General features: G+C 40.5%; 1 protein-coding gene across 6 annotated transcripts; it reads left to right on the forward strand.

The window, feature by feature from the left end:
- ppp1r13bb (protein phosphatase 1, regulatory subunit 13Bb) lies at nucleotides 1–25341 on the forward strand. Of its 6 annotated transcripts, none has more exons than XM_017423300.3 (19): nucleotides 1–365; nucleotides 601–751; nucleotides 8043–8190; nucleotides 9393–9512; nucleotides 9878–9948; nucleotides 14696–14797; nucleotides 16399–16573; nucleotides 16745–16944; nucleotides 17060–17224; nucleotides 17387–17579; nucleotides 18133–18261; nucleotides 19998–20131; nucleotides 20326–20785; nucleotides 21386–22167; nucleotides 22254–22391; nucleotides 22478–22611; nucleotides 22701–22867; nucleotides 22962–23161; nucleotides 24355–25341. In XM_017423300.3, the coding sequence occupies exons 2-19, from the start codon at nucleotides 743–745 to the stop codon at nucleotides 24394–24396; spliced, it is 3369 nt and encodes a 1122-aa protein (XP_017278789.1). In that variant the 5' UTR covers nucleotides 1–365; nucleotides 601–742; the 3' UTR covers nucleotides 24397–25341. The 6 variants fall into 6 exon arrangements, with proteins under 6 accessions (XP_017278789.1, XP_037837488.1, XP_017278790.1 ...); XM_037981560.1 differs by having other exon boundaries at nucleotides 17060–17200; XM_017423301.3 differs by having other exon boundaries at nucleotides 2–365; nucleotides 20326–20776.
- Nucleotides 25342–27317: the final 1976 nt, after the last annotated feature.

Here is a 27317-nt window from a genome sequence, read left to right on the forward strand (position 1 = left end):
CCGCTGCTGTGGCGAAGCCCCGCCCTTCCCGCAGTCAACAACTGGATTCCAGCAAGTTGCATTCTCGCTAGCTGCTTTCGCTAGGGCGCTAACGATGAGCTGCTGCGTTCGTAAGCGGGCGACTTGAATCCGGAAGGGCTTTTATTCGTTTGGGGCGCGCTCCGTTGGTGGTTCGAGGGGCGTATGTAAGCTGAAGGACCAGCGGCCGCGGAAAGATCGGCTGGCGTACCGTGCATTAGCCACATCCGAAGCAAGCTAACAACTGGAATTAGCGCTAGCTGACAGCTGCTTCGGTTAGCTACGTCCGTAAAACTGTAGCGAAGCGAAGATTTATTTGACACAACAATGAATCATCTCTGACACCGGTGAGTCTAACTAATAGCATTACTGGGATAAAGTCATCACATGCCTTTCTTTCCTCCTTTTCTTTGCGTGCCAACATCGGCTTGTTTGTAGCCGCAGCTACACACGGAGCCACGCCTGGACCCTTTAAATCCCTGCTCATACCTCGCCGACCATTACAGATTACACGAGCCAGTACTCCTTTAAAATCTTCGCGTTTTAAGCGTAAAGGTAACCACGCTGTTTTGTTCAACACAGAGTACTACTGAGGCCCTGTTGGTTGTCACATCGGAGCCCGAACCCATACAACAAAACGTGGGGGTTTGGTTCCCATCGACTAAAGGACTGAAGGAGAAGGTTCGTCCATGTTCGCTGGTTCCGATCCACCAGAGCTGCCAATATGATGCCGGTGAGTGCTAAGAACCGGGTTTTTATTAAAGAAAACACGCCTCCTGACTTTATTCGGATAAAACTACCTCCTCAACCATCAATGTGGCTGCACTTTCAGTAAACAATGTAAAGAATGATGAAATTTTACTGCAAGGTTTAACTTGAAATGACAAATATGTCAACAAACACTTAAACTGTAAGTAAATAAAAACACTGTCCACAGTTTTATGCAGGCTCAACATTTTTAAATAAAAGTTCCATATTTATCTGGTACATTTTTTTTCCCTTACAAAACGGTCCAAATCTTTTGCTGCAGTTTCCCACAAACTTAAGAAACACGTTGTTTGTGGCAGAGCTGTTGTCTTGATATATTTATCGCCCGCTGCAGAAGGTCAACGGGGTGATCATGTTTTCGCCCGTGTCTCAGTGTGTTTGTTTGTTTGAAGCTTTAGTAAACTAATCTCATGAACCGCTGCATGGGTTTTAATGAAACTCTCAAAGTAATCATTGGATTTACGTCTACAACTCATTACCTTTTTTTTTCTTGGAATCAGTCCAATTCAAGATGGCTGCTGCAGCTAAACCACCGTAACAAGCAGATATTTAGTGCGGTGGTAGCTGAGGGTCATCCAAACAACACATGCTCGTGTCTTTCCTTAAAACCTTGGCATCAGCTGTTAAAATCGACAGCCTGTTAGCAAAATATCTCATAAACCACTGAATGGATTTTAACGAAGCTCTCAGAAGGTAATCGTTAAATGTGCACGTACAGCTCATTACCTTTTTGGAGTCGGTTCAAGACGCAGCTAAATGAACCTCGCCCAGCACAAAAATAACTCAAATTTAAAGACACTGAGCTAAAATTTGATTTGGCAGTAGCCAAGGGTCATCGTCAGCACAAACTCTGAGTGCTGATGAGTTTTGCCAGAGCTTGCGATGTTCCATGAGACTGTGCAGAACATCATTTACCGGGTTTGACTAAAACAGCTACAACTCTGTCCTTTCTCATCGTAAGATGATCTTAATGTGAAAGTCTGCGTGAAAGGCAGCTGTCGGTATGCGTTCCTTCAAGGAATGCTGCGCCTTTTAATTACATTTTTAAACACAATGGAACCAGTTTGTTTTGCTTATCACATTTCACGAAATGAAAAAGGAAGTAGATGTACAGTACTGTAAATCAGCTTTGGGCGAGCTGGCTATGTGCTTTATACTTTATTAAAGTAATTTATAACAAAGTATAAAACAAGTTTTAGTCTGTAACTGGATCCAGCTGCAGTTTTTTTTTGTTTTTTTTTTCCCACTCTTTTGTGTTTCACTGGTGTTAGTGTTTCAGAATAGTCTTTGTTCGCAGAATAAAACACCCGAGTGGCAAGCGTATAGGAGTGGCGCTTTGTGGGGACCTCTTTTGTTGTCTTTAGTGCTGGGAAGGCAGTGATGCATTGTGGGAAAAGAGCTTACGCTCCTTTTGCAGGGGATCACAAACTTAAATGCAGGATAAGTTTGCCACTGTGTCAGAAAGGTGTCATTATAAATGGAAGTGACGCACTGTCGAACAGTTAACTTTGCTGATGAATCGGGTTTTGGCTGAAAACGCGACACTCCTAAAAATGTTTTGGTGGTTCTCATGGAAGAAAATGCAGAAATGCAACCCTAGGCAAGGCTTATAGCTTTCCAGGAGTTCGGAGTAACTTTATATTTGCTTTAGTTTTAGGTCATCAGGCCTGACTGCGACCGTAGGATCGTATCCTGTGGCAACAACAGGGTATCAGAGTCAAAGAGCCGCTTGGTTCTCGCGTGACTCGGCCAGCCAATGAAGCCTTCGCAGATCTAGGTCTGTGTGGCTGCGTCAACTAACGCTCTGTTGTTGAGGGGGATCTTTTGAGCTGAGTGGATTGTCAAGAGGCATTAATCTCACACAGTGGAACTGGGCAGAGCGTGACTTACAGGAAAACTAAACCTCAAATCCTTTTTTTTTGTTTGTTTGTTTTTTTTCCGCTCTCCACTTTCTGCAGATTCACATGCGTAACAATACCACATCGTAAAGAGCTCGGCATTAACAAGTAAAATAGTAAAAAATAAAAAATGGAGGGCTAATAATTGTAAGCCGTTCCACTCAAATTCAATATGAGTGCAGAAGAAAGGAGTCACATATTGATTTATTTAACAACTCGCACTTGTTTAAGACTGCTATATCTTTTATTGGTAGAAGAAACATGCATTATTTATTATGCTTTCATCTAATAGACATCAGGTAGCCTTCACTCAGAATCCTCCCTTTTATGAAGTGCACAAAGTGTTTAATTTACTATGAATAAATTGAACCGCTTCAGGTTTTGACGCTTACCGTTTCCAGAGGAAGATTTTCTCGCAGTGTTTTCAAAATAAAAGCATAAATTGAAGATTTTTGGCATAATGGCCAGCTTATTTGGTAGGATTTCCAAACTATTCTCTAATAAGCAAGTGCAAAAAGTCTTAATTTGGCTTATTTAAAGTAAAAAAACTTCTTAACTGTGTCACTTTTTTAGGTCAACCCAAAAACTGCTTACACGTTTTGGTTTTCCTTTTCATAAATAATTCACACTGGGACTACTTTTCAGTATCAAACACCCATGATTGGTGAGATATTTTGGTTTATTTCACTGTTTGTGTCCCAACTTTAGCTTAACTTTGGTTTATAAGTTGCCAAATGGGTAAAGTTTGCAACAACAGAGCATGAAATGTTTGCAGTAATTATTGCATCATCTCACGTTTATTTCATAAATAAAGGCTCAAATGTTTTGCTCGCATGTATAAGTGAACGCTGTTTGGGTTTAGCTCTGATGAAGGTTCATGTTTAAGTTTTATGAGTTCATTATACCAAACCATGGCCTGTACTGATGGTGACTTGATTGTTTGCTCCTTTTATTTGTTCTCTGATTAATATGATTGTTTTTTTTAACTCAAAGCTAAAAGAAGCATAAAATCAAGTCCATAAAAGTTTGGACCATTACTGAGTTTTATTTTGTACTATTTAATATGTACAGTACTTCAATTAGAATAGTAAAGGTTAGCCTTTCAGTCTAAATCAAGAAGTTTATTAAAAGTATTCCATGACGTTACAGCTTGTTTTGCATAGAGCTTTTATTTTTTCCGGCTCAGACAAAGCTGAACAGGTATCCTTGTGACCTCTCAGCCTGTAAAAGGAGGATGATAGCAGAGCTCTTTCAAAACCTTCACAACAGCAAGTTACACACCTACTAATCACTGCTTGACTCTTTGATGGTATTTTGTTAGCTTCAGGCTACTCGTTTGAATTAAATAATATGGCCGAGCATCTGCTGGTTGCAGTGTTTTGTTTTCTTACAGAGACGCACCGCTTCAGGGAATTCAGCTTTTCTTAAACCGGGCTTTGGAAGAAAAGAAAGAGGCACTTTTAAGTGCTTAGCTGAACATCCTCTCATTGCTGTTTTGCTCTTTGTTATCTGGGCTGTGAGGGGCACTCTGATTGGCTAAGGCACTGCCATCATTAACCAACTTGACTCTTGTTACTTAATGTGCTTTTTTTGTTTCTTTGCTAGTCTGATAGGACGGTTTTGCTGTCTGCAGTTAATGACGGCTGATCTATAAGAAAAGGAACGTGATCGTAAAACCGTTGGTAACGTTCAAGGATATGTTAGAGATTAGACTCAAAACATCATGAAAAACCTGACTGTTGGAGCCAAGATGCACTTGTAATGAACACTACATTAAATCTGTGAAACATGATGTTTAAAACGGTGTCAGGACAAGAACATATGTTGCTGCCAGTAAAAACAGATCACTGGGTTTTTAATGAAAACATCACCAAAATAACATTTTCGCTTTTTGTTCGGGTGTTTTTAAAGACTCCAAAACTGATTCAGCGCCGCTTTACAACTTCGACTGACAGGAACCCCAAAATAAAATCCAGACCGTGTCTGGGGGCATCAGCAGAAAATATTTGATTTCATCACCATGAGAGAATTAGGCTGAGGCAACAAATTAGTTGGTCTGTGCATTTCAAACCAACTGATCTGAGACATGGTGCATAACATTTTCAGGTCAATTATTTGTATTTTATCCCCTTCATTCTAATCTTTTTACAAATTCTCAGGCCAGATGTACCATTACTCTCTTCATTGTTAAAAATAAATGCGAAACAAAGAACCCAACTTTACTCATATTGTGTCTCAAAGTCAAAGTCCTCATTATAAACCTGTAGTATCCAAACAATATTATGCTTTATTTTTTGAGAAATGACTAATTCTTCATGCTGGCAGTCATGTAAACCAAGATTCTCTTTTACAACATAATCTTATTTGTCACGTTCATACTTTGACTTCTTTTTTTAAACCTATTAAAAATGGCTTGAGTCACTAAATTAAAATAAACCCTCAAAGTTTATCCTTCCCAAATGGGAGGATATAGGAGTACTCTGTAAGGTTTTCCAGAACATCTCTTGGGTTTCGGTGCTCGTTTTAAAACATAGTTTTAAATTGCAGCCTTGTGTGTGTCCAGCCTCCATGCAGTGTGAGGCTGATCCCTTTCTTGTCGCCGTGTCATCACACCCCGACCTGCCGGACAGTCACAGTGGTAGTCGGACAAACTCTTATTGGCAGCAGTCGCATCCCGGAGAAGGATTTGTCGTCACCCTCCCTCCCGTTTCCTTTCTCTTACCGATTGTTTTACTCGAGCCCTCTCTCTCTATCTCTTCCACCCCCCCTCCCTCCCTGCCTGAAGTGCACATACAGCTGGTGGTTTTTTTTTTTCCTCCCAAGTCTCCTCTGCAGCACTTTCCTAAAGCACGCGCCGCTGTCTGGTCTAGAGGTCTGCTCGCGATGGCATATAACCGTTAGGTCCTCATGACCGCAAGAGCTGCAGCGCCACGATGAAGAGGTTCGTGACTATAATGTTGCGTGGCCTCGTCAGCCTCTCCAAGGAGAACCCCATTTGGGCAAAGGAGCACCACCAGCCACCTAAAAAGAAGCTCAAGAGGAAACGGAGGGCAGCGAAGAGAAACAAGAGTATGGGCAGACGCAACTTAGTGAGGGCGGTTGGTATTTCTCCGGTGGTCTCTCTGCAGGATTACTGGAGCTCCTGTCTTTAAGCTGCTATTAGCTTAATGCAGTTTTGATGGTTTCTAAATATGTGTGTGTGTGTAGTTTAGTTCGTCCTGTTAGGGGTTATGATCAGTCCAAATTTGCTCCTCGTTTTGATCTGATTAGTTGATGGGTTGTTATAATAATGGTGGACTGAATATACTGTTTCGAAATGGTGCATTAATTCAAGACCGTCGTAATACACGTCTATAATAAAGAATGCATTAATGCGCATTAGTCGATCTGTATTCATGTTATTGTTTTTGAAGTTACTAACAGCAAAGACATAACTAGCTATTTACCATTTATTTCAGACTCTTCCAGTATTGTTAATTCTCTTGCAAAATTCTTTCCTACCATTAATCCATCACTTATCTAGACATAACTTCACATTAACGTAATAAGAGGCAGCTTAAAATCCTAAAAAAGGTATCTGCCCGATTTGCCAAGGGACGCCAGAATAAAAAATATGCTAATAGCTCAGCACCTTTTTGATGCTCACAGTCATTTTAACGATGACTGTCAGACGCTGAAGAACAGGCGACTGTATTATTTCATTTACGCTGCAGCTGAAAATGTCAGCGACTCACGCGGCTGCTTTCATTAATAAAATGAAATTTTAAAAAAACTGAGTCACTTTGTCCCGGAGTCACAGTTTATAGGTAGTTTTGTAACAAAAGCCAAATTTAATCTGACAGTTCTGGGCTGTGGTAATGATTGCTGAGTGGAAAAATGTGTGTCAGAGCTGCACTATACATGTATACATCTGAGTCGTTTCCATCGAAGCGCTAAATTCAGCATAATACTACGTTTTATCCCGTTTTTTATTCTTTTAATTAAGAAGAGCAAGAGCTACCTTTAGTAACAAGTTCCTCATAAATGAAAGAGTCCTCATTTCTGGTTGGGTTTAAGCTTTTCTCTTTTTAAATTTAGTTTTGTATTTAGATATTTTAAGTTAACTGACTATCGTTTAACAGTATGTCAACAAGAAGACACTTGTTGGTCTAAAAGCCACACCATTCTTGTCTTCATCTCACCTGAAATTAAAAAAATAGGCTACTCAAATAAAAGCTAAACATTTTGTTTACCAAGTCGTCTCCTGTCGTTAAGGAGAGGATATCTGGGATCTTCGACACTTGATCTCAGCCTGAAACATGAGGTGTTTACAGAACACAATCTGTGACCCTTAAATGACACTTTATTTAGCCCCAGAATTGACTCCAAATTTCATCTTGCATCCAAAAATTATCCATCTACTTTGTTTGCATATACAACCGATAATTCAGACAAAATGTTGTAAACATGCCTTATTATTTCAGCTTTGTTTTGTTACTGAAGTAATACATTTTTATATTATTCTTATGAAGAATGATCAGCGTATTTTTACTTTTGTTTCAGATGTTGTTGTCTCAGTGCAACACTTAACACCTAAATTTTCAATTTGTCAAACATTTGGTTAAAAACTCATTCAGAGTAGAAATATTCCAATTTTGTTTACCTTTTTAAAAAGTAGGACTAAAGGATTTTAAAACATTTTTCTTTCTTTCTACCAAAAGGATAAACAATTGTTGGAGAACGAAAAGGGTTAAACTAGAATTATTTTATATTTCTGGTAATTTGAAGTTATGTAGGTGGATTGGAAGGAGTTTACATCCTTCATGAGTCAGTTTGATCACAGGATGGTGTCAGAGAGGGAGAAGAGATTCATTAGTTGTGCTTTTTTTACCAACAATGTATGTCCTAAATCCTTAAATTAAGATGCAGTAGTTTGTTACTTTTGATTTCAGTGACTCTAAATCTTTACTGTGAGGCAGTAAATGCTCATTAATTTTGTATTTTTAGGAACCTCCTACCAAGTTGTCTCTGCTTTTAGGACTTATTTATATGTTAACAGCAGACAGAAACATTCCTCTGGTTTCAGATTAAACTCTACAGCAGAGCAGCTCATAATCTGAGTAAACAGAAGAGCGGCAGGCGCAGGTTTGTGTTCGTCAGAAGCTCAAACTAACAATCCCAGAGGTCGGCAGCGAAATGTGGCGTCAGCAGCTCAGTGGGATTTGTGCATCAATAGAGTGGGTTTAGCTTCATTATTAAGCGACATCATCGGGCAGCGGTGTATTTTGTTATTTCCTCTGCATTATTTATCAAGCGTACGATCAACATGTCGTCTGGTTCATTTGTTCTCCCTCCTGACTGCTCCCTCGTGTCTTCCAGATGATACTGACGGTGTACCTCAGCGACGGGGAGCAGGCCGCCACCGAGGTGCCCATCACGCCCGAGACGACGTGCCGCGACGTCGTCGAGTTCTGCAAAGAGCCCGGCGAGAGCAGCTGCCACCTGGCTGAGGTCTGGAGAGGCAACGGTAAGATGTGAAGCAAAGCTGCGCTGGGTTTGAGAGAGAGGAGGGCGTCTTTTTATCTGCCGATGTGTGTAAAATGTAAAATGTCCTGATACTTGCAGCGGTGAAGGCTTCATTTCTCAAAAGGAGCAGCTGGCAGTTCTTTGCCGCGTTGTACAAGAAGAAGAATGGGGATTTTTCTTTTTTTTCTAGTATTAAATAAAAAGATGATGTAACCCATCATTGCTGACTGGACATTTTCCTTTAATGCACAGAGATTAAATTTTATGAAGCCTTTAGTGTTTTTTCTTTATTCCAAAAACGCACTCTATTTTAATGAAGCTTCAGGTAAGCTGGGTAAGCTGCATAACTTACCTGAGTGAAACGGAGCGTGACGAGGAGAAAGGAGACTTTTTTTTCCAAGTAAGGTAATTCACGTCCAGATTCAAAGGTCAGAGAAGGGTTATGTGCTCATACAGCTGACAGCGCTGTCACAACAGACCAATCATCACGCTGATACAAACAGTTCAATCAGCATTTTTATTTATTTTTTTTGTCTTATTTTGCTCAGGGTTCACTGCCGCCTTCAGCCTCCAGGCAAAAAGCTTTATTGACCCGAGTTACGTAATCCTGTTAGCATGGCACCTCATAACGCAGCACTTCACTCGTTCAACCCCTGAAAACCTCTCTCTGCGTCCATCTTTTTTTTTTTTTTTATCTTGTCTTCCTTCTGCTGTCCTGGAGCTTTGAAATTAAATTCAGAATTTGAACTTGGTGAACCTTTCCTGTAGGTGTAAAAAAAAAAAAAAAACTGATTTATTTTTGCATTAACTGAATTAGTTGCCGGGATCAATATGTAGCAAAATAGTGTGCTGCATCATGCTCCAAAACCTTTTGTTGCTGCTGAAAACCAAACAATGAGGACAAAAGAGAACTCTTTAAAAATGAATCAAAAGGAAACACTTAAAGGATTGTTTTATGCTTATTTGGCACGCTGAAAAGAAGAAGCTATTTGCATTTTAAACTTTGTAACATAGCCACTCCCCCTCCCCAAAAATGTGCCTTGCTCAACCACTTTTATAGATTAACCAACTACACCAGTTTGTAACCTTCTTTCTCTAACTTTGCTGTGAACTGGCGTGCAGAGTTTAGCTTTCGACTTGTGGGAGAATCGGGTAATTTCTTCTCAACGAGTCAGCCTGTTCCTCCTCTTTTCTGCTTTCCAGAGCGGGCGATCCCCTTCGAGCACATGATGTACGAGCATCTGCAGAAGTGGGGGTCTCGGAAACAAGAGGTCAAGTTCTTCCTGCGTCACGAGGACTCGCCTACTGAAAGCAGCGATCAGGGTTCGTACCGCGCCGGGCTTTCTCTGCGCTCGGATGTTACGGACACGCCTGGAAGATGTTAATTCAGCCTAATTTAAGAGAAGGGAAATCAAGATATGTATCCATTTTACTGGTAGCAATTCCAAGTAAATCTTTCTTTCTGGTAAAATTTTCAGGCTTTGCTCACATGCTGTATTTCCTCCAGGCTTTTCCAAGCAGCACCAGTCCCAGTTGTCACGTAGCATCATTTCAATCAATGCTCAGATGACTCCACACAGGGTTTTTTTTTGTCTCTGAAGTTGTCGTGGTGTGCACACATGCTGTTGTGTGTGTACCGAATGCTTCTCTCTTGGGTTTGTGATGGTTACCGCTGCTTATTTTTGCAGGGAGTCAGCAGTCTCAGGATCAAACGAATCGCAGAAGTGGAAGTACTGGCGAGAAGCACATCGAAAATGGGGTGAGAATAAATCATCTGAGTTTTGTTAGACAGAGATTTTCTTATTGGTGAGCTACAGTTTCTTTTTTTTTTTTTAAGAAAGCATTAACAGATTACTTTTAAGTTCATATTAAAGACGCTGTGCTTCCTGTTAGGTGTTCCCGTTGCTGTGCGTGTTCTACTTTTTTTTTGTTTTTTGCTTTTAGGATGTGCTTGGAGTTGCGTCTGACTCTGATAAGAGCAGCCTCCGGCATGACGTTCTTTCTCTGTCTGTCCATCTGTCCCAGATTTTACATCGGAGTGTTGTGGTCAAGGAAATGTAACTAATTGAACCTTAAGGGTTGAGAGAAGAAACCAGCTCGCCTGTCGAGGCGAAGGAAGGCGCAGATTTTGTTTTCCTAAAAGTTGATGTCAGTTTGTATGAAGGCACCCAGAAGCTATTATCTCTCTTTTTTTAATATTTGCTTTTCATAAAATGAAACTTTGAGTTTTGTTTCAGTGAAGGAAATAGAGGTTTTTATTTTTTACACCGCGGATCCAGCAAGTATTTGGATAAATTAATCTAGTTGTTCTTCAATGCTTTGAAAAAAGCTGCTGTTTGTAAAGTTTTTTCACACATGCTGCTGCTTTATTACAAATAGATTTTAGGCAGTTTTGATCTATTTTATTGGTCATTTTCTATAAATGATTTAATGTTTGGTTGGGAGTTATGTGGGAGTGAGCATTAGCATGAGATGACTGTATAAGTCTGTCAATATGAGAAATAAAAAGAATAACAGTTCATACATACAGATCAAATGCATAAATATCAAAACCAGCTAATTGACTTATATTTTCAACTTAATGTAAAACAATTTAGAATGACGGCTTCTGGTCAACAAATAAAGCAGGACTTAATAAAAACCAAAGCTTTAATGGATTCAGTCAAGATACAAAAAACCTTGTTGGTCTCAAAAAAATAAAAATGAGTTGCACAGATGCAAAAAAGGAAGGAGATGAAAAGCAAAACATTAAAGAGGCTGATGAAACGGAATATGTACAAGTGACTGAAATATTAAAGTGAGGGGAAAAAATTGAACAGCTCATGACCCCGAAGCACCACTACATCAGTCAAAGTCTGGGTTTTTATTGCTGCTAATGAAACTGGAACACGGAGATTTATTGACAGATTCGGTGCCGAGAGAAGCATCGGGGTGGACGTGAAGACGTGTCCCGTGTGCTCCGATTCCAACTAATATATCCAAAATCCTCAATCAGCATTTCATCACTCAGCTGGGCCAAAGCTGTTATGGTTTGTGGTCACACATTAAGTATTTCTGGTTGAAAATGGAAAATTGTTGCATGGCAGAGATGAGCGAGAGCTGGTTATGTTTACAATACTTCACACACTATGTGTTTATAATAAAGCCGAGACCTAAAAATGAATATTTAACTAATTAGATTTTAAGATTTGGACTACAGAGTTGATCAAAACACACTGTTGAAGCACTATCAATATCATGCCCCTAGCCTAAAACAAACCATTGATTTCATGGTGACATTCACTCTGTCATGGAGCACGAACTGCACGGCCGGCTCTTCATGACCTCCCAAGTGACGGAGCCCATTCGTGTCAGCGTTTCTTCCTAATGTCTGATTTAGAGAATTATATCAGTCAGCCTGTTGGATGATGTCAAGGCCACAAGGAGGACAGTTTCTTTGGCTTTTCCACAGTCTGCAGAGCTGATCATTCACTGAGGGATGCTGCTTCTTAGGCAGAAACCTCTGTCAGGGGAGTCTGCATCCATTTTTAATGTATAAATTAATCAAATGTACACATTTGATTATTTTGAAATAATGTTTTGGTCAAAAGGAGTTCAGAAACTGAAAGGTTTTGTCAAAGAGGTGTCTGAAATACTTGGTTACTCAAATAATCTGTTGGGGTTTTACAAAGTGTTTATACCTGAAATGATTGTACCTCGAATGGGTAGTACTTCTGAATATTTGTCGTGTTTTATTCTGTTGTTTGGATAGTTGTTTTGGAAGCACATCCGTGATCAGTCAGGTGATCATACATTCATACATCATCAGCACATTTGTGGCTGCCTCGCGTCCTTCCATCGTCTGCTCAGTTGGGCGTTTGTTTTACGACCATGGTTGAAGGTTGTGTGTGTGTGTTTCTCCCTGGGGTAAATTGTCTTCAATGTGGTGTTTGAGTTCATTTGAGCGTGGCTCTCTGTGTGTGTGTGCCCATGGCCTCCTACGCTCTTACGATCTCGCTCCTCTTCCCCTGTTCCACTACCTCCGGACCTCCCTTTGCATTAATGCATTAACAAGTAGCAGGTAGGGAACGACTGCCTGATGAGCTGAGCTGGTGACTCTGCAGAGGCCTTTGAACGTTGCTGCTGCTACCCTGCACCGAGCAGGAAAAGTGGAAATTATTCCAGAAGAGATGGCATGTTTTTATTCAGATTAGATGAGTCACAAATATATCTGCCTCCACTAATAAAGCTAGACAGGAGCATGGTAGTGTTTGTTCTTGTTTATTTATTTCACCTTCCATTCCTGTGCTTAAACTGTAATGCATATGCTTCGTAGTGAGTCCCTTCCAAATCTCCTCACCAGTAAAACGGGAGCTTTTTGAACCAGTATCTTATATTATATATTTATATAGACATTCTCGGCTTCAGCCTTTCACTCAGAACAGTCCTCCTAAAGGCAAGCTGGGCCCGTTTGAAGCATTTTATTGAAGCTAGTTTGGATGAGCAGGTTCACCCAATATGTTTTTGTGCTCAGAGGTGCTCTGCTGGAGTAAAGTTTGAGGTTTGGTTTAGAGGAAAAAAAGGATTTGAAAGTGTCAGAAAAACCTTTGCTCTGTAAGGTCTCAGGCATCACACGGGTACCATTTTATAGGGGAAAAAAGACAGTTGTTTGTGGAGATGACACCTTTAATTTATACTGCAGCAGGAAGTTCTTCAGATATTTTTTTTCTGGATGCTGGTATCTGGAAGCAGCTGGATTTCTTTTCTACATGAGCCTTTTTCTCAGTTTTATCCTGCATGCTTTACTTGTTTCGGTTCATTTTAGAGCTAGAACATTGAGCTCGTTTATGAGTTGATTGAAAAACGGCAAAGGAGTCGTAGCTATTTGTAATCTGTGACTTGTTAAATAATTTTATTCTAATAAACAAAAACAATCTTTTGGTTCAGTTGTTTTATTCGTAATTATCTACTGATGTGCTTTTTTTAAAAAAAGAATGGATATTGTCGGCAAAACAAACGAAGCACAAAAAGCATTTGGTCGATCATTTCTTTGTTGTAACCATGTTTCTTGGCAATAAAGCTTATCATGTTGGAAAGCCTGTTTATTTCCCCTGAAATGGAGCCACACTTGTTAGGATGAGCAGCAGAGTTCAGTCTGTAGGCTGTGCCCTTGGAAACCTTCCCAAATCTTTCCTGCCAAACAGCTTATTGACTCTTATTTTGAGCTTCTGGTAGCTCAGGTGACAATCAGTTCCCTCCCAATTATATAGACAATTTCAGTTTCCAAACAGGAGTTGTTTTTTTTTATAATAAATGTGTCAGTTTTCCCCCAACAGTCTGAAACTATGAATATTATAGTTTGTGCCAAAGTGTAAACATGCATTAATGCTTTCTGTAGGATGATGTGCAGCTACCTAACACAGTCTGTTTGCAATTACTGTCCAATTACTCACCAAAACAATGATGTCCACTGCTACTAGGAAGCAACTATAGATTCTTTTTCAGGAAAACATTATGTAACAAATACAATTAGAACAGCCTCCCGCTAATTGAATACAATAATCTGTGCTCGTGTTCAGCCCTGTCTCACGAACAGCGCAGAATAAATTAGAGTATTTATCTTGTAGATAAAGGATGTTTTGTGTGACAGAATTGCCCTCTGGAGATTCTGTGTGTTTCAGTAATTGCAGTGACCTTTGGCTGGTGGTAGCTTTGCTGTTGCAGTTCAGTGTTTTCTCCCCCGATGTGATGTGATATGAAACTTACGCCACCAAATGGCAAATTACCCCCAGAGGCTCAGAGAATCTGCAAACCGAGTCTTCATCACAGTTAATGCCTCATCAGAATAATAATAATGTCTCTGGAGGAGGAAGACTCTGATTCCGGGTTGCAAAATCTTTTGTTTGACTCTTAGACTGTGGGTGTCAGATATCTTTTAATATTATTTTAATAAGTGGATTTATCTTTGCAGAACTTGTTTGTTTTGGTTCTTTTATTCGTTTTTTTTTTTTAATATAATGTTTTTCATCTTGTGTTGAACCCCAGATTATTATTATTATGCTGCACTTAATGACTTGTATAATTAAATTTGTACCTGAGTGGTGGCATGAGGATACACAGAGGGACACAACACCGACTCTAATGATTTAGTGTCAGCTTTTAGTTCTTTTAGTTCTCGCAGCTTTTGCTTGAAGCAGCTACATGTTGATGCTGTGGCTGCAGGAAAAAAAGTCACATCCACCAACATGAATCATGCTACTCATAAAAGCTCCAGGGGAGAAACTAAATCTCAGGTCGTGGCCTGGTCTGAATCAAAATGGCTTTTAGGAACTGGACTATAAGCTCTAAAATCTGAGCCTGTTGCACAGAACTTGACTTTTTTTTTTCCTTTTTCCTGCCCATGAAACATAACGAGCAGCGGTGTTTGAAAGAGGGCAGGATGACATGTTACCGTTAAGAAGTCATCCTGTAATGTGTCAGTAGGTGTCCTGACCAGCATTTATGTGTGTGTGTGTGTGTGTGTGTAGGTGGGGAATCAGCGGGTGGAGCTCACGCTGTCAGAGCTGCAGGAGATGGCCACACGACAGCAGCAACAAATCGAGGCTCAGCAGCAGATGCTTGTTGCGAAGGTAGCGCTTTCATTCTTTTATTTTCCTACGACTCCTTTCTCTGCATTTTAGCTTATTTCAACATCTGATTAAGAAACCGATGACTTCAGGTTGGCATCTGCTTTTCATAAACAAAATGGTACACTGCAGTAATGTGGCATCGCTCTGTTTTTAGTTAAGTTGATTACAAGTGAGAATATTTTCCTTCTTTTTTTAACTTATTGGTAATATGTCAGTGTGAACCCACACATATAGACTGACTGGGTTTTTAAATGTTTCTATAAACTTGATTTTATCTTGAAAGGTCAATGTAACACAACTTTGACAGTTTTATGGTGTTTAGTTGTCACTTTACATGCATATTCTTTGTGTATAGACTTCTGACACACACACACACACACATATTTAACCTCTGATTTTCCTTTAAAGCTTTACTAGACTATGGGGTAGGGGGAAGAGTTGGTAAAAAGTAAAAACTTAGCTTATTAGTAAATTTAACCTCTGAAAATTTGCCAACTAAGCATTTAGTATGTTTACAATACTTTACCTATTTGAAAGTTTAAATCTTGACATTTCTTGACATTCTAATTTAAAGTTATTCAATACATACCTAATGTATTTTCTAAACATTTCAATGTGGCACAAATTATTCACAATTTTGGCCAACTTGAATTTTAGCTATTTTTAACCTATCAGTCTCTTCCCTGATGGAAAGAAATCAGCTTACTAGCTTCTCTTGGATACAGGCTGAGCTTTAGTTCAGTGAATTTCAGGACACAAGCTTTGACAACTCTGAAGTCAAATGAACTATTGATGCTTGAGTCTCATGACCTTAAATAGGGACTGCTTGTTATGTAACAAATGCGACGGGATGCAGTTTGACTCATCAGAATTATCTGCTGATGGTTTACAAACACGTGTAAATGTACAGTTTGTATAATGCACTAAAATAAGTCAAATATTTGATCCCCTCATTACCAAAGTCGTCCTCCACATCATCATTTTCTTACAAAAAACCTTTTATGTGTTGCTTCCTAATTATTAACCAGTATCATTAATAAATTTGGATCCATTTGTGCTTTTTAGTTTGTTCTGTCATAATCAGTTTTCTCCTTATAATTGAAGAAACGGGAAATGGTCTGCTGTGTCACTCGTGTCGTTCCACTGAGCTCACTCTGACCTCAGTGCTCGTGCTCTTCTGATCAGTCATGCAAGAAGAAGCTTACTGCAGACCCACAGATAGTAAAACTAATTATTGCCTTTGTTGTGGTGTCTAAAATGTAGGGCCACTTGAAAGTCCTGCAGTCATTTGGAAACTTGGGCCTGTCGTTTCCTATTTTAGGGTCCTAACTGGAGCAATTCTCACTTGGGTGCAGATGAAGTCATCTGACCCTTTCTCCAGCCCTCAGACTTGACACAGTGTCTCGTTTAATAGGAATTTAGCCTAGTTTAAGGCATGCCTTCCTCATAAATGTCTTCTGCGCTGTTTGGAGTTGGCGTCTCTCGGATTCCTCTGCATGCAAATATAAACTTTGACCGCAGCGAACAGATAAAATGTTGTAATTGTGGCATCTCGCGAGTCCGCTTTCCCCGCGTAAAATTTTGCGTGCCTCCGTCCGCAGGAGCAACGTTTGCGCTACCTGAAGCAGCAGGAGCGGCGCCAGCAGCAGACCGTGTCGGAGAGCGAAAAGCTGCAGAAGCTGAAGGAGCGGGTCGAGAGCCAGGAGGCAAAGCTCAAGAAGATCCGGGCAATGAGAGGCCAGGTGGACTACAGCAAGGTCATCAACGGCAACCTGTGTATGTAACCTTACAATATGTACTCAGCTTTATTGCTATTTATAGCTTTACATTTTACAGTATACCCGCCACATCATAACAGATGCTTGTTAGAGCTCCTGACAGCATTCGATAGCATTTATGTTGGGCTTTGAATGAGCTGATGGGATGTCTTGTTTGTGTCACATGCAGCGGCAGAGATTGAACAAGTGAGCAGCTTGTTTCAAGAGAAGCAGGCCGAGCTGCAGGCGGCGGTCCTCAGGGTTGAACAGCTTAGCCTGCAGCTGGAAGATCTGAGGAGGGGAAAGCTCAACGGCGTACAGACGGGTCTGGGTGGCCAAGTCACTGGCGCCGCAGCCTTAGAGCTCCGTAAGCTTTACCAAGAGCTTCAGGTAATTCTCAGCATATTCTTATTCGTCCCATCAGATCTACTGTACTCTCGACTCCAGCAGATGTTGGTCATGTGAATCTGATTACCTGCTTGTAATCGAAATAACTTTTCTTCAGATTCGGAACAAATTGAACCAGGAGCAAAACAGCAAGCTGCAGCAGCAGAAGGAGCTCCTGAACAAGCGCAACATGGAAGTGACTCTCATGGACAAGCGCATCAGCGAGCTGCGGGAGCGCCTCTACAAGAAAAAAGCTGAGGCACGTCAAAAAGAGAATCTTCCTGTAAGATTAGGAGCGCTTAACTCATCCTTTTCTGAGATTGTTCTTTGCTTCAAATTAGTCTTTATTTGTTATTTTTTAGCTTTCCAAGCCTGTTGGGTCACGTAGACAGTCTTAGAATATCTATTGAGCTCTTTCTTTTAACATTACTCTTTTCTTTTACAGCTCAATCGAGCCAATGGGCCTCCTTCTCCCCAACCAGCTCCTGGTACTCTGGGTCGTGTTGCTGCTGTTGGGCCGTACATCCAGGTTCCAGTACCGACTCGACAGGATGGGGGCTACACCATGCCGCCTGATCCACTGAAGCCTCAAACACTAGGTGTTAATAACCAAGCAAACCAAGGACGCCCCAAATCAGGTCGGTTACAGTGAATGGAACCATGTTTATTGTTTATAGATCATATTTCTTTAATAACATAAGACACAGTGAAAGACTTGACTAGCTTTTAAGTCTTACGTCGAGGTTTTGAGCTTTGAACTTTGAAGATTTAAGATGCATCTATTAACCTTGTCAAAAATCCAATGGAGGGAGGGAATCCTGGAGGGAAGTAGGTTTCAGTGTCGAATCAGCCGTTTCAAACAGATAATGTTCAATTATGGTAGAATAAAAAAAAAAACCGGTTTCTGGCTTTTTTCCAGTGTGTAGTATGAACACACATTCAACACGTCGTTCACAAACCATGTTTCTGCTTTTTCCTTCTGTGCAAGAACAGTTTCCTCCCTGCCTGAACTCTGTTAGTTCCCTACTTTGACTGAATTTCTGTGATTTCTTTTCCTTTTCTCTCTAACCCGACTCTCTTCCTGTGTTGTGTCAACTGTTTTTCCGTCTCTGGTCTGTCACCTGTCTTTGTAATGTCTCTGTTTGGACGGGGGGGTGGGGTGGCATCGGGGGCTCCTCTTCCCCTGGGCAGACGGTGTGCGAAAGCCTCCTGGCCCTTGGAAAGTGTCTGATTTAGACATCGTTGTGGACCCGGTACCCCCGTCCCTTCCAGACTCTCACCCTGGCCCTGGAGCCTCCAGTGGCTCCGACGGCACGTCTCGTGAGTCCAAAGTGCTGCGTAAGCAAAGGGATGGCAACTGCTGAACCTGGTCTCTCAGCACAGGATCCTCAGGATGCATTTGCTTTTACTCCCTATTTACATTTATGGAGAACAAAAATAATCCACATTATCCAATCGCTTGTTGCTGGAATTGAGATATTTTACCATAAACCCCCTACTAGTTTATTTATTCTCCACCAAATTGATGAAATGGTGATAATTTTTAGTCTCAAATGGTACGAAACATAGAAAAACAGCTGTTGAATTAAAACCTATCTATCGCTGCTTTCACATTTTGTTTAATTGGATAAAGTACATGCTGTCATTCCATTTGGGCTGTTCTTTTCCATGTGATTTGGAATGGTTTATTTCAAAGTAGCGAGGTGTCACGAGAAAACACTGCAGAAATGTGTGCGTTGTAAAACAGACAAAGCACTGCTGATCCTGTGCGTGTGTGTTTGCAACACTTTTGAGAAGGTTCGAAGAGTTGAGCGCTTCATGAATTCACACGTGCAATTCAGTCCGTAACCTCATGGCTTTGTTCCGACTTCATAACATCTCCAGTTCTTGTTACGCTAACTTTTACATTTCATCCTCACAACAACTAAAGCTGGGAGAAGGCTGCACGTTCGCTATTGCTAAACACCTGCATGCACAAGGAATTTTACTTGTGCACAAAAAATATCACTAAATTTGTTAAGAAATTCTTTTTTTTTGATAATCAGTACTGTCATTTGTGCATAAAAGCGTTTCAATAAAAATGGGTGCTTGTCGTTTTGATTTGTGAAAGTTTCAAAGTCCTGATTTTGCACATGTTGGTTATCTTTCATGGCTGCCATGCTTGTTAGAAACAAAGAAAACTGGCACTTGTTTCTAAGTGAGGCGTAAGAAATCTGTTAATGCGTGATAATATCTATGCTGAGCTCTTAAATACATCTTTTGTCACCAGCATTACAGCTTGACTGCTTCTACTTCTTCTTGCATTTGTTTCTGTTGTTTTTCCTTTTTCCACTGTTCCTTTTCACCGTTTTCATACTGCCTATCATTTTTAAGTGTTTTTTCTTTTTCTAACATGTAAAGCGGTATTTGTTGTCTGTACCTGAATCCATTATTCAGTACAAGAACAGAAGCTAAATACTAACACATTCATGCCCATCGCCATCATTGCTGTGAAGCTGAGAATCAGGATTTTTGTCCTATTGATTAGTTTGGCCTCAGTGAAATACTTAGTTAATAGTGTGTTTCTCATATTTATCTAGATAGCTTTAAAATGTAAATGCAATAATTTGTTAAAACACTTTATCAGAAATGACTTTAGTGTAAAGAAAAAAACATGTACTGAATATTTCTCATCTGTATTGATTATCAGAGCTGAAAGTAAACGGGACACAAAACAACTTTTCTGAGAATACTGTAACATTACTGCTGTGGTTTGATTCTTGTTCTTTGTTTCTAAATTCAAACAAATTCACACGAACAAGCAGTCAACGTGGCACCTGATTAATAGGATGAACGTTTCAAAATCCTGAATCCTTCATTTAATTTTTAGCATGTTCTTCAAATGCCATCAGTAATACGTGAAACACTCTGTGGTGAGTCCAACGGGACACATTTCATACGTTAAAACTTTAAAAAAAGAAGTGTCATCTCGACCTAACTTTAACGGTGACATTCTTTGTTGCTGTGGTGAGTTTGTTAACTTTGCCACATGTTTACTGTGTTCTGTTTTTTTCCAGCTAATGACACCGGCTGGCCTGTTGGAGGTAAGAGCAGCACAACTCTGAAGCCTCCTGAGAGACGAGACTCAGGGACTGAAAGTCAGGGCAAAAGCCCTCCCTCAGGCTCCCCCGTCACTCCAAATACAGAAAAGGTAAGTTTTCTTTTTTCTTTTTTTTCTAAACTGTTATAATGTTCATCTCTTTCCATTTCCTCGAACAAACAGCCCTTTTTATTTTTTGGTTATTTTGATTTTTTCCAACTGAAGAGTTGGGGAATCAGAGGCGTTGTTTGTGTATTACAGCTGTTTCATGTTATGAATATTTGTGATTTCCTGCTTTTTCGCAGGTGCTAGATTCTAAAATTGCTGTAACTTCCCCTGCCATAACCAAACCGCAGCCACCGCCGTATGGATCTCACCTCACTTCTGCCATCACAGCTAGCTCCCTGGAGCGCCGCAAAGACGTGCCTCCCCCTCGCCCGCTCCCAAACCCGCCGGCCCCCGCCTGGCCCCGCGTCCCCCCCTCCACCGGCTCGTCCTCCCAGCAGATCCAGCAGCGCATTTCAGTTCCGCCGAGTCCCACATTCCAGCCGAACGTGCCGCTTTTCCCTCCTGGGTTAAGTGAGCGTCTGGATCCTCCGCCAGCTGTGGCGGTGCGGCCCTTCATCCCAGACAGAGGATCACGGCCTCAGTCGCCCCGCAAGGGTCCCCCTACCATGAACTCCAGCTCCATTTATCACATGTACCTCCAGCAGGCGGCGCCAAAGAGCCAACCACTAAAGCCTGCTCTCAAAGCAGGTAAGACATGTACGTTTTCTGGGAAAAAGCAGTTTGAACGTTGAATGACTGTGTTAAAATTCTCTGAAAAGCTGAAAAGTTGCCAAAAGCTAAAAGAAGCAGACTAAAACTAGCTAAAAGCTGAAAGGAGCAGAACACTTAATAAGAGCTTAATGGAAGAAAATGCTAGCTAAAAGTTAAAAAGTACCAATAGGCTGAATATAAGCTAAATGAAGCAGAAGTATATCTTAAAGCAGCTAAAAGTAGCATAAGTAGATTTAAAAAAAATAGAGAAAATATGTTGAAGAAATTTTCAAATAGAAAAATAATTTTAAAGGAAATGAAAAAAAACGTTTTTTTCTTAGGGGGGAAATTTAATTAAGTTTAAAATATTTTGAAAATTTTAAAAGTTACATAAACCAAAAGTCAAAGCAGTCATCTCCTGAAAGAGCTGAACGTTTTGATATATGAATGGCTTAAATGGCACAAGGTACATTAGAGGGGAAAAACCCCAACAGCTCAGGACAACTATAGTGTGAATGTTGAATCATACAATGAACAGAACAAAAAAATAAATAAATCATTGATGAATGATATTCACATAATTCCACATTATCTGTTTACTTCCAGTCTATGGGAAGCCCGTTCTGCCCTCCAGCTCGACACCACCTTCTCCCCTACCTTTCATCCAGGCAGGTGGAGCCTTCCCAGTGTTTCAGGGCCAACCTGGCGGTGAGGACACTTTAGACGGAGAATTTGATGACCTCGAGAGCTTCCAGCACCTGGAGCCGTCAGCGCCTCCTCCCAGCGTGGAGAATATCCCTCGCCCGCTCAGTCCTACGAAGCTCACGCCTATGGTGCATTCTCCACTGCGCTACCAAAGCGATGCTGACCTTGAAGTACTTCGTAAAAAGTTGGCTAACGCTCCAAGGCCGCTGAAGAAGCGCAGTTCCATCACAGAGCCAGAGGGCCCCAGCGGGCCCAACATCCAGAAACTGCTGTACCAACGGTTCAACACTCTAGCAGGAAGCATCGAGGGGAATGGTGTCGGTGGATCCGGAGGAAGTAACGGCGCCGGTAACGGAACGCCATTTTATCAACCGGCTAATCCTCCGGGCTATCTGGGAGGGGATTCTCTGGCTGACACAGACAATGGCAACCTCCTCTCCGAGACACCGCTGGCACCAGCGCCAGGGGAGGAAGAACCGGGCTCCGAGGCTCCACCCACCACCACAGATGCTAATGACAACGAGCCAGTGCCCTCATTGCCTGAAGGGCCCGCGGACCTTTCTGAAGAAGAGGGACCGGAAGACGACAACAACAATAATGTGGGAGGTTCTGAGGCGTCTTTACCCAGCCCCCTGGAGGTCAGCACTCCGGAGGAGAGTGGCACAGCAGGCTCACAACACCTGGTAAGAGACAAAAATGTTGTTTTTGCTTTTAAAAGGCAAAAGATTTCCACAAATACAGTGAAATTTACTTCTCTTTACTGTTAAAGGAGAAGCGTACGAACCTGAAGAAGCCCACCTCCGAGCGCACCGGTCACAGCTTCAGAGTCAAGTTTAATCCTTTAGCTCTGCTGCTCGACGCCTCACTGGAGGGGGAGTTTGATTTGGTTCAGAGGATCATCTATGAGGTTTGTCATCACGTGTGCCTGTAGACTTTATTTATGTTTTGCACGCAGGGAGAGTCACTTATCTTTCAATTTCTGGGTTTCTGCAGGTGGAGAATCCCAGCACTCCCAATGACGAGGGCATCACACCGCTGCACAACGCTGTCTGCGCGGGACACCACCACATAGTCAAGTTCCTGCTGGATTTTGGTGTGAACGTCAACGCTGCGGACAGCGACGGATGGTGAGTCTTAAGTTACCTGACACGAGTGCTGGATGACTCCTCGTTTCACTTTGTATTGAATATCTGTCTGCTTGTGTTTGTTTGAGCAGGACTCCTCTTCATTGTGCCGCCTCCTGCAACAGCGTCCATCTCTGCAAACTGTTGGTGGAGTCCGGAGCTGCCATTTTTGCAACCACCATTAGTGACGTGGAAACTGCTGCGGATAAATGTGAGGAAATGGAGGAGGGCTTCATCCAGTGTTCCCAGTTTCTATATGGTGAGAAACGGCAAAAGCACGATTCAGCATGTTCAAACTGTGAAAACAGCATGAAGTTTATAAAAGTCTGTTTGTTCTGGACTCTCTCGTGTAGGCGTTCAGGAGAAGCTAGGTGTAATGAACAAGGGGACTGTGTATGGTCTGTGGGACTACGAAACCCAGAGTCCAGATGAGCTGTCATTTAAGGAGGGGGACGCCATAACCATTCTGCGTCGCCAAGACGAGAACGAAACTGAGTGGTGGTGGGCGCGGCTTGAGGACAAAGAGGGCTACGTGCCCCGCAACCTGCTGGGGGTAACGACAAACAAAACAAACTTTTATTAGTTTCGATCCGTTAACTCATTGCCGGGGTTTTCTTTTATCATGTTTACATTTTGTTTGTTCTAATTAATGAATGCTGAGCTCGTTTAATAAGCAGATAATTTGATAAACTGGCTGATTGGGACTAAAAAGCAACATTTTACCTGCTTGACCTACATGCTATAGCAGGGGTGGGCAATCCTGGTCCTCGAGGGCCACTATCCTGCATGTTTTACTTGTTTCTCTGCTTCAACACACATAATTTGAATCAATGGCTGATTAACAGGCTTCTGCAGAACATGAGGAGGTGATTTAACCACTGAATCAGGTGTGTTAAGATTATTTAACATGATTATAAAAGTCTTTAACTGAGGTTTATACATGTTGTCAGAGAGCATCAGAAATGCTGTTACAAAAGCAAGCACATTTTGGAGGCCACTCAGCTGTCAAGAGATCTTGTTATCTTTGGTGAATTACAGACACGAATGAGTGAAGATGCTTCCGGGTAGCGAGGCGGAGAGGAAATGTGCAAAAGTAGCTGGGGAATGTCTCCAAAACTGCTACACTGGACATTTACTGAGCCTCGGGCTGACCTGGAGCAACTTGGAGTGTTTTTTCAACCTGCAGTGAGGCTGCTCCATGAATTTAGTGGAGGAGGCATGCAGTGTACTAAAAGAAAGAAGAAGTCAAACAACTGCCAAAGCATTTTAGAGGAAAAAAAATAAACAGAAACCAAAATATCTTTAAAAAACTCACTGAGCTGTAGGTCCAACAAGCGTAGAGGTGGCCTTTAGAAGCTGCTTTTGCCAAAAACCCATAATAAAGAGTGAAAAAGTGTCAATATTTGTATCTAATCTACACACTATTATAAAGTAGTCAAAAAATCTGGTTATGTTGCATTAATTTCTGAAAGTATTTTTAATGAAGTAGCTAAAATCTGAGGATGCCAGTAATTCTCAGTAAGACTCTTGATTTTACCCATCGGTTTTGTCTTAAATGCTTTGGATTGTGTCTGATCTTTACTAAATTTAACAATCTAATAAATGATCAAATAAATAAAATTAAAAAACTATAGCATACATTCTTAAATGCTAAATTGTTCATCATATATAATCGTACTAATGCAAAGCAGGAAATAATGAGGTTTCGGTGACAAAGATGTCTCCTCTTTGTGTTTTTCTTCGCAGCTCTATCCTAGAATCAAACCTCGTCAGCGCTCCCTGGCGTAGCGCCTCAGTCCGCTGACCTGCGGCCGACGCCCGGACCGGTGACACAACCGAGAGCCGAGAACAACGAAGGAGCCCTGTGCTCCGTCTTCTCCCTGTGGCCATAAACCTTTCCCTGCCTTGTGCTTTTCACAGAATCCTCCTCTCGGAAGCAGAGGGCACTAAACTCAGATGCATATACTCACATCTGCACACACACACAACAAAGACAAAAGCGAGCACTCCAAAAAGTCTCTTTAAACGACTCCATCCCTGCTGCCCCTCCGCACTCCTCCACCTCCGTCGCTATCCTGACAGACGTCGACCTAAATCAAACACTTTCCTTTCGTCTCAGTATTTCTCGCGTTGTTCGATCTTCAGCCATCTCCTTAATGAGGTCTGCCGCGGCACAAGTTTACATGATGCTGTCTAATAACTGGAGGTTCATCTTTATGGGTGAGAAGTTGCTGATTTTTGTCAGTGAAATTTAAATTGAGCTGTAAGTTGTTGGGTTTTTTTTAAAGCCAATTTGGTCTTCTTGGAAAAAAATAATTATTGGAGAGAAAATTGATTCTAGACTAATCACCAAAGAGGAGTATAAATTTAATAAATTTAACACTTTTAGTTCTGCTTGTCCCTAGGAGCTTGAAGAAATGAGATAATCAGTTAGTTAGTTTGCTTCTACGGCTCCCAGGAGCTCCCTGTAGATTTTCTCATGGAGTAAAAATAAAAAGCAGAATTAGGACAAAGTAAATCCTCAGTATTACTCATGCGGGCAAGTTGAGGGAATCCTAGTTCATTCAAGAAATCGAGAGCTCACACATTGTCATGAATTGCATAAGCATCCATGCCTTTTCTCTCTCTTTTTCCCCACCGTTTACTGTCATCTGTTCAGAATCTAAATGCAGGATTTATTGTGGATATGTGACAAGAACACTAATAAATTATAATTGAGCCTTTGGAAAATAATCTGTTCTCTGCATCATGTGATTTCAGTGGGAAACGGTTGTTTAAAGGAGCAGATAATTTTATTTACCAACGTGAATTGGTAAATGTGAAAAGCTCAGAAAAGAAAACACACAAATATGATATGATCAAGTGGGCCATGTTTCTGATTAGTCCAGACTTTTATAAAACATTTTTATTTAGTTTTTAAGATCAGTATGGCTAATCCAAGTAAATAAATCCCCCCTCAAGTTTTTCATTTGATTCTTTTGGAGGAGATAAATCAATGTGACACAAATCCCAAATTTCAAAGCCGTAGGAAAATTATAAAGTATTGAGGTGTATTTTTTATTTATGGGGCTTTAATTAGTTTCTGACACATACAATCCCCTGCTGTTTTGACATGTATAGATACTTGGGAGATTTTGTACTTTTAGGCAGTATTGGAAAAACTCTTTTTGGTTTAAACTAGTTAATAAAAAAGTTTCATTTTTAGATTGCAAAGTAGACAGACGTGAACCTATGCTGGTGTTTTTAAGAAAATAATTTGAGTAATTTTTAAATCACACAATGAGAGTAAATTATTCATTGAAACGAAAATGGTATTGATGTAAAAACAACGTGGACGTTGTTTTGCATTGAAACAAAACTTCTGACGGCAGCTTTTTCTGTGAGCGGTCAAAGAAAAAGAAGACGCTGCAAACATCTGACACACCTGACAGGTAGGTTCATGTGAGTACAGATAGTTTCTTTCTTTAAAAGACTTGAATTTCATTAAAGTTCTATTTCTGAATGCTGTAGGTACCCCTCATCTTTTATCACGTTTTCAAATTCACTGATAGTAAAAGAGATGTGTTTTTTTTCAAATTTCAACACAGAAACTTAATTTGATTAGTAAGGTTTAGTTATTGTTTCCTGTTACTCTTGAGGCACAATACGTTTTGCAGGTTTTGTTAGAAATATTTATTTTGTCTCGGCTAAAGCTCCAATTAAAACTGTTGACAACAAAGTGCATTATTAAACTGCAATCACTGCGTTGACAAACATGTTTTAAGTTTTGCTTCCTTGTTAGAGCCGCTTGTAATCTTTTTAAAGTGGTCTTGGCATACAGAAGATACATTTCTTTGGTCCCTTTTAAGTTCTTTGCAAGTTGAAAAATCAGTCGATGTCCAAAATAAAACCCTTGAAATAAAGCGCTTCTGACAGTGTAGACCATAGAAGTTCATACAACTCAACAAAACCAACAAAAGAAGCTGACTGTTGAGACCTCAAGTTCTTGAATGCATCAACAAAACATGTTTCTTTTGTGGATAAAATAGAGTTGAAAATAATATTTATTGCTGAGCTTTTACAATCTCAGACATGTGTTTGGAGAAACGAACTTGCATTATATGAAACGCACAGTTTCAACTAAATTTGCAGTACAGTTTTCATCTTAAAACCAAATACTGCCAGCGCCCGTAATTTATCCACTGAACAAATAATCTGCTTTTGCCGCAGTCTGGTGGAAAAAAGTAGAATTCTGGCTTTACTTTGGTTCAAAGTCACTGTTCTCCAAGCAAAGTTAATATTTTACAGATGTGCCATCACCAGATGGAGACATTCCTTAACTTTTTGGTTGTAGAGCAGGTTTTACTTTAAAAATAAATAAATAAATTAAAGCTATTATAGCCATAAATTTAAGAACTTATTTAAATTTTAAGAACATATATTCAACTGCAGGAACTTTACTGTAAATATTCTGTGACTTTTGACACATGCAAAATACTTGAATTATAGGACAGTTGTGAATGTTGTTTCAGGCTACCACTAATTCATTTTTATTTATATTAATGTATTTATTTTCAGTCAGTTTCTCATAAAATATAGATTATTTAAAATCAAGTGCTTTTCGAGTCCAGTTAGGCAAAAAAAAGAGTTAACTTCATTAACACTGTTTTTGGACTTTAAAAAGCTTATTTTAATTACTTCTTGCAATGTTTGTCAAAAATGATTATTAA

This window comes from Kryptolebias marmoratus, linkage group LG19 (genome assembly GCF_001649575.2).
Source record: "Kryptolebias marmoratus isolate JLee-2015 linkage group LG19, ASM164957v2, whole genome shotgun sequence".
Taxonomy (NCBI): domain Eukaryota; kingdom Metazoa; phylum Chordata; class Actinopteri; order Cyprinodontiformes; family Rivulidae; genus Kryptolebias; species Kryptolebias marmoratus.

Bases quoted from the DNA above. Each gene is read 5' to 3' on its own strand.
- ppp1r13bb (XM_017423300.3), top strand. The intron at 9,513-9,877 runs GTTCGTACCGCG...TTATTTTTGCAG, and splicing joins TACTGAAAGCAGCGATCAGG to GGAGTCAGCAGTCTCAGGAT. The intron at 14,798-16,398 runs GTAGCGCTTTCA...CTCCGTCCGCAG, and splicing joins AGCAGATGCTTGTTGCGAAG to GAGCAACGTTTGCGCTACCT.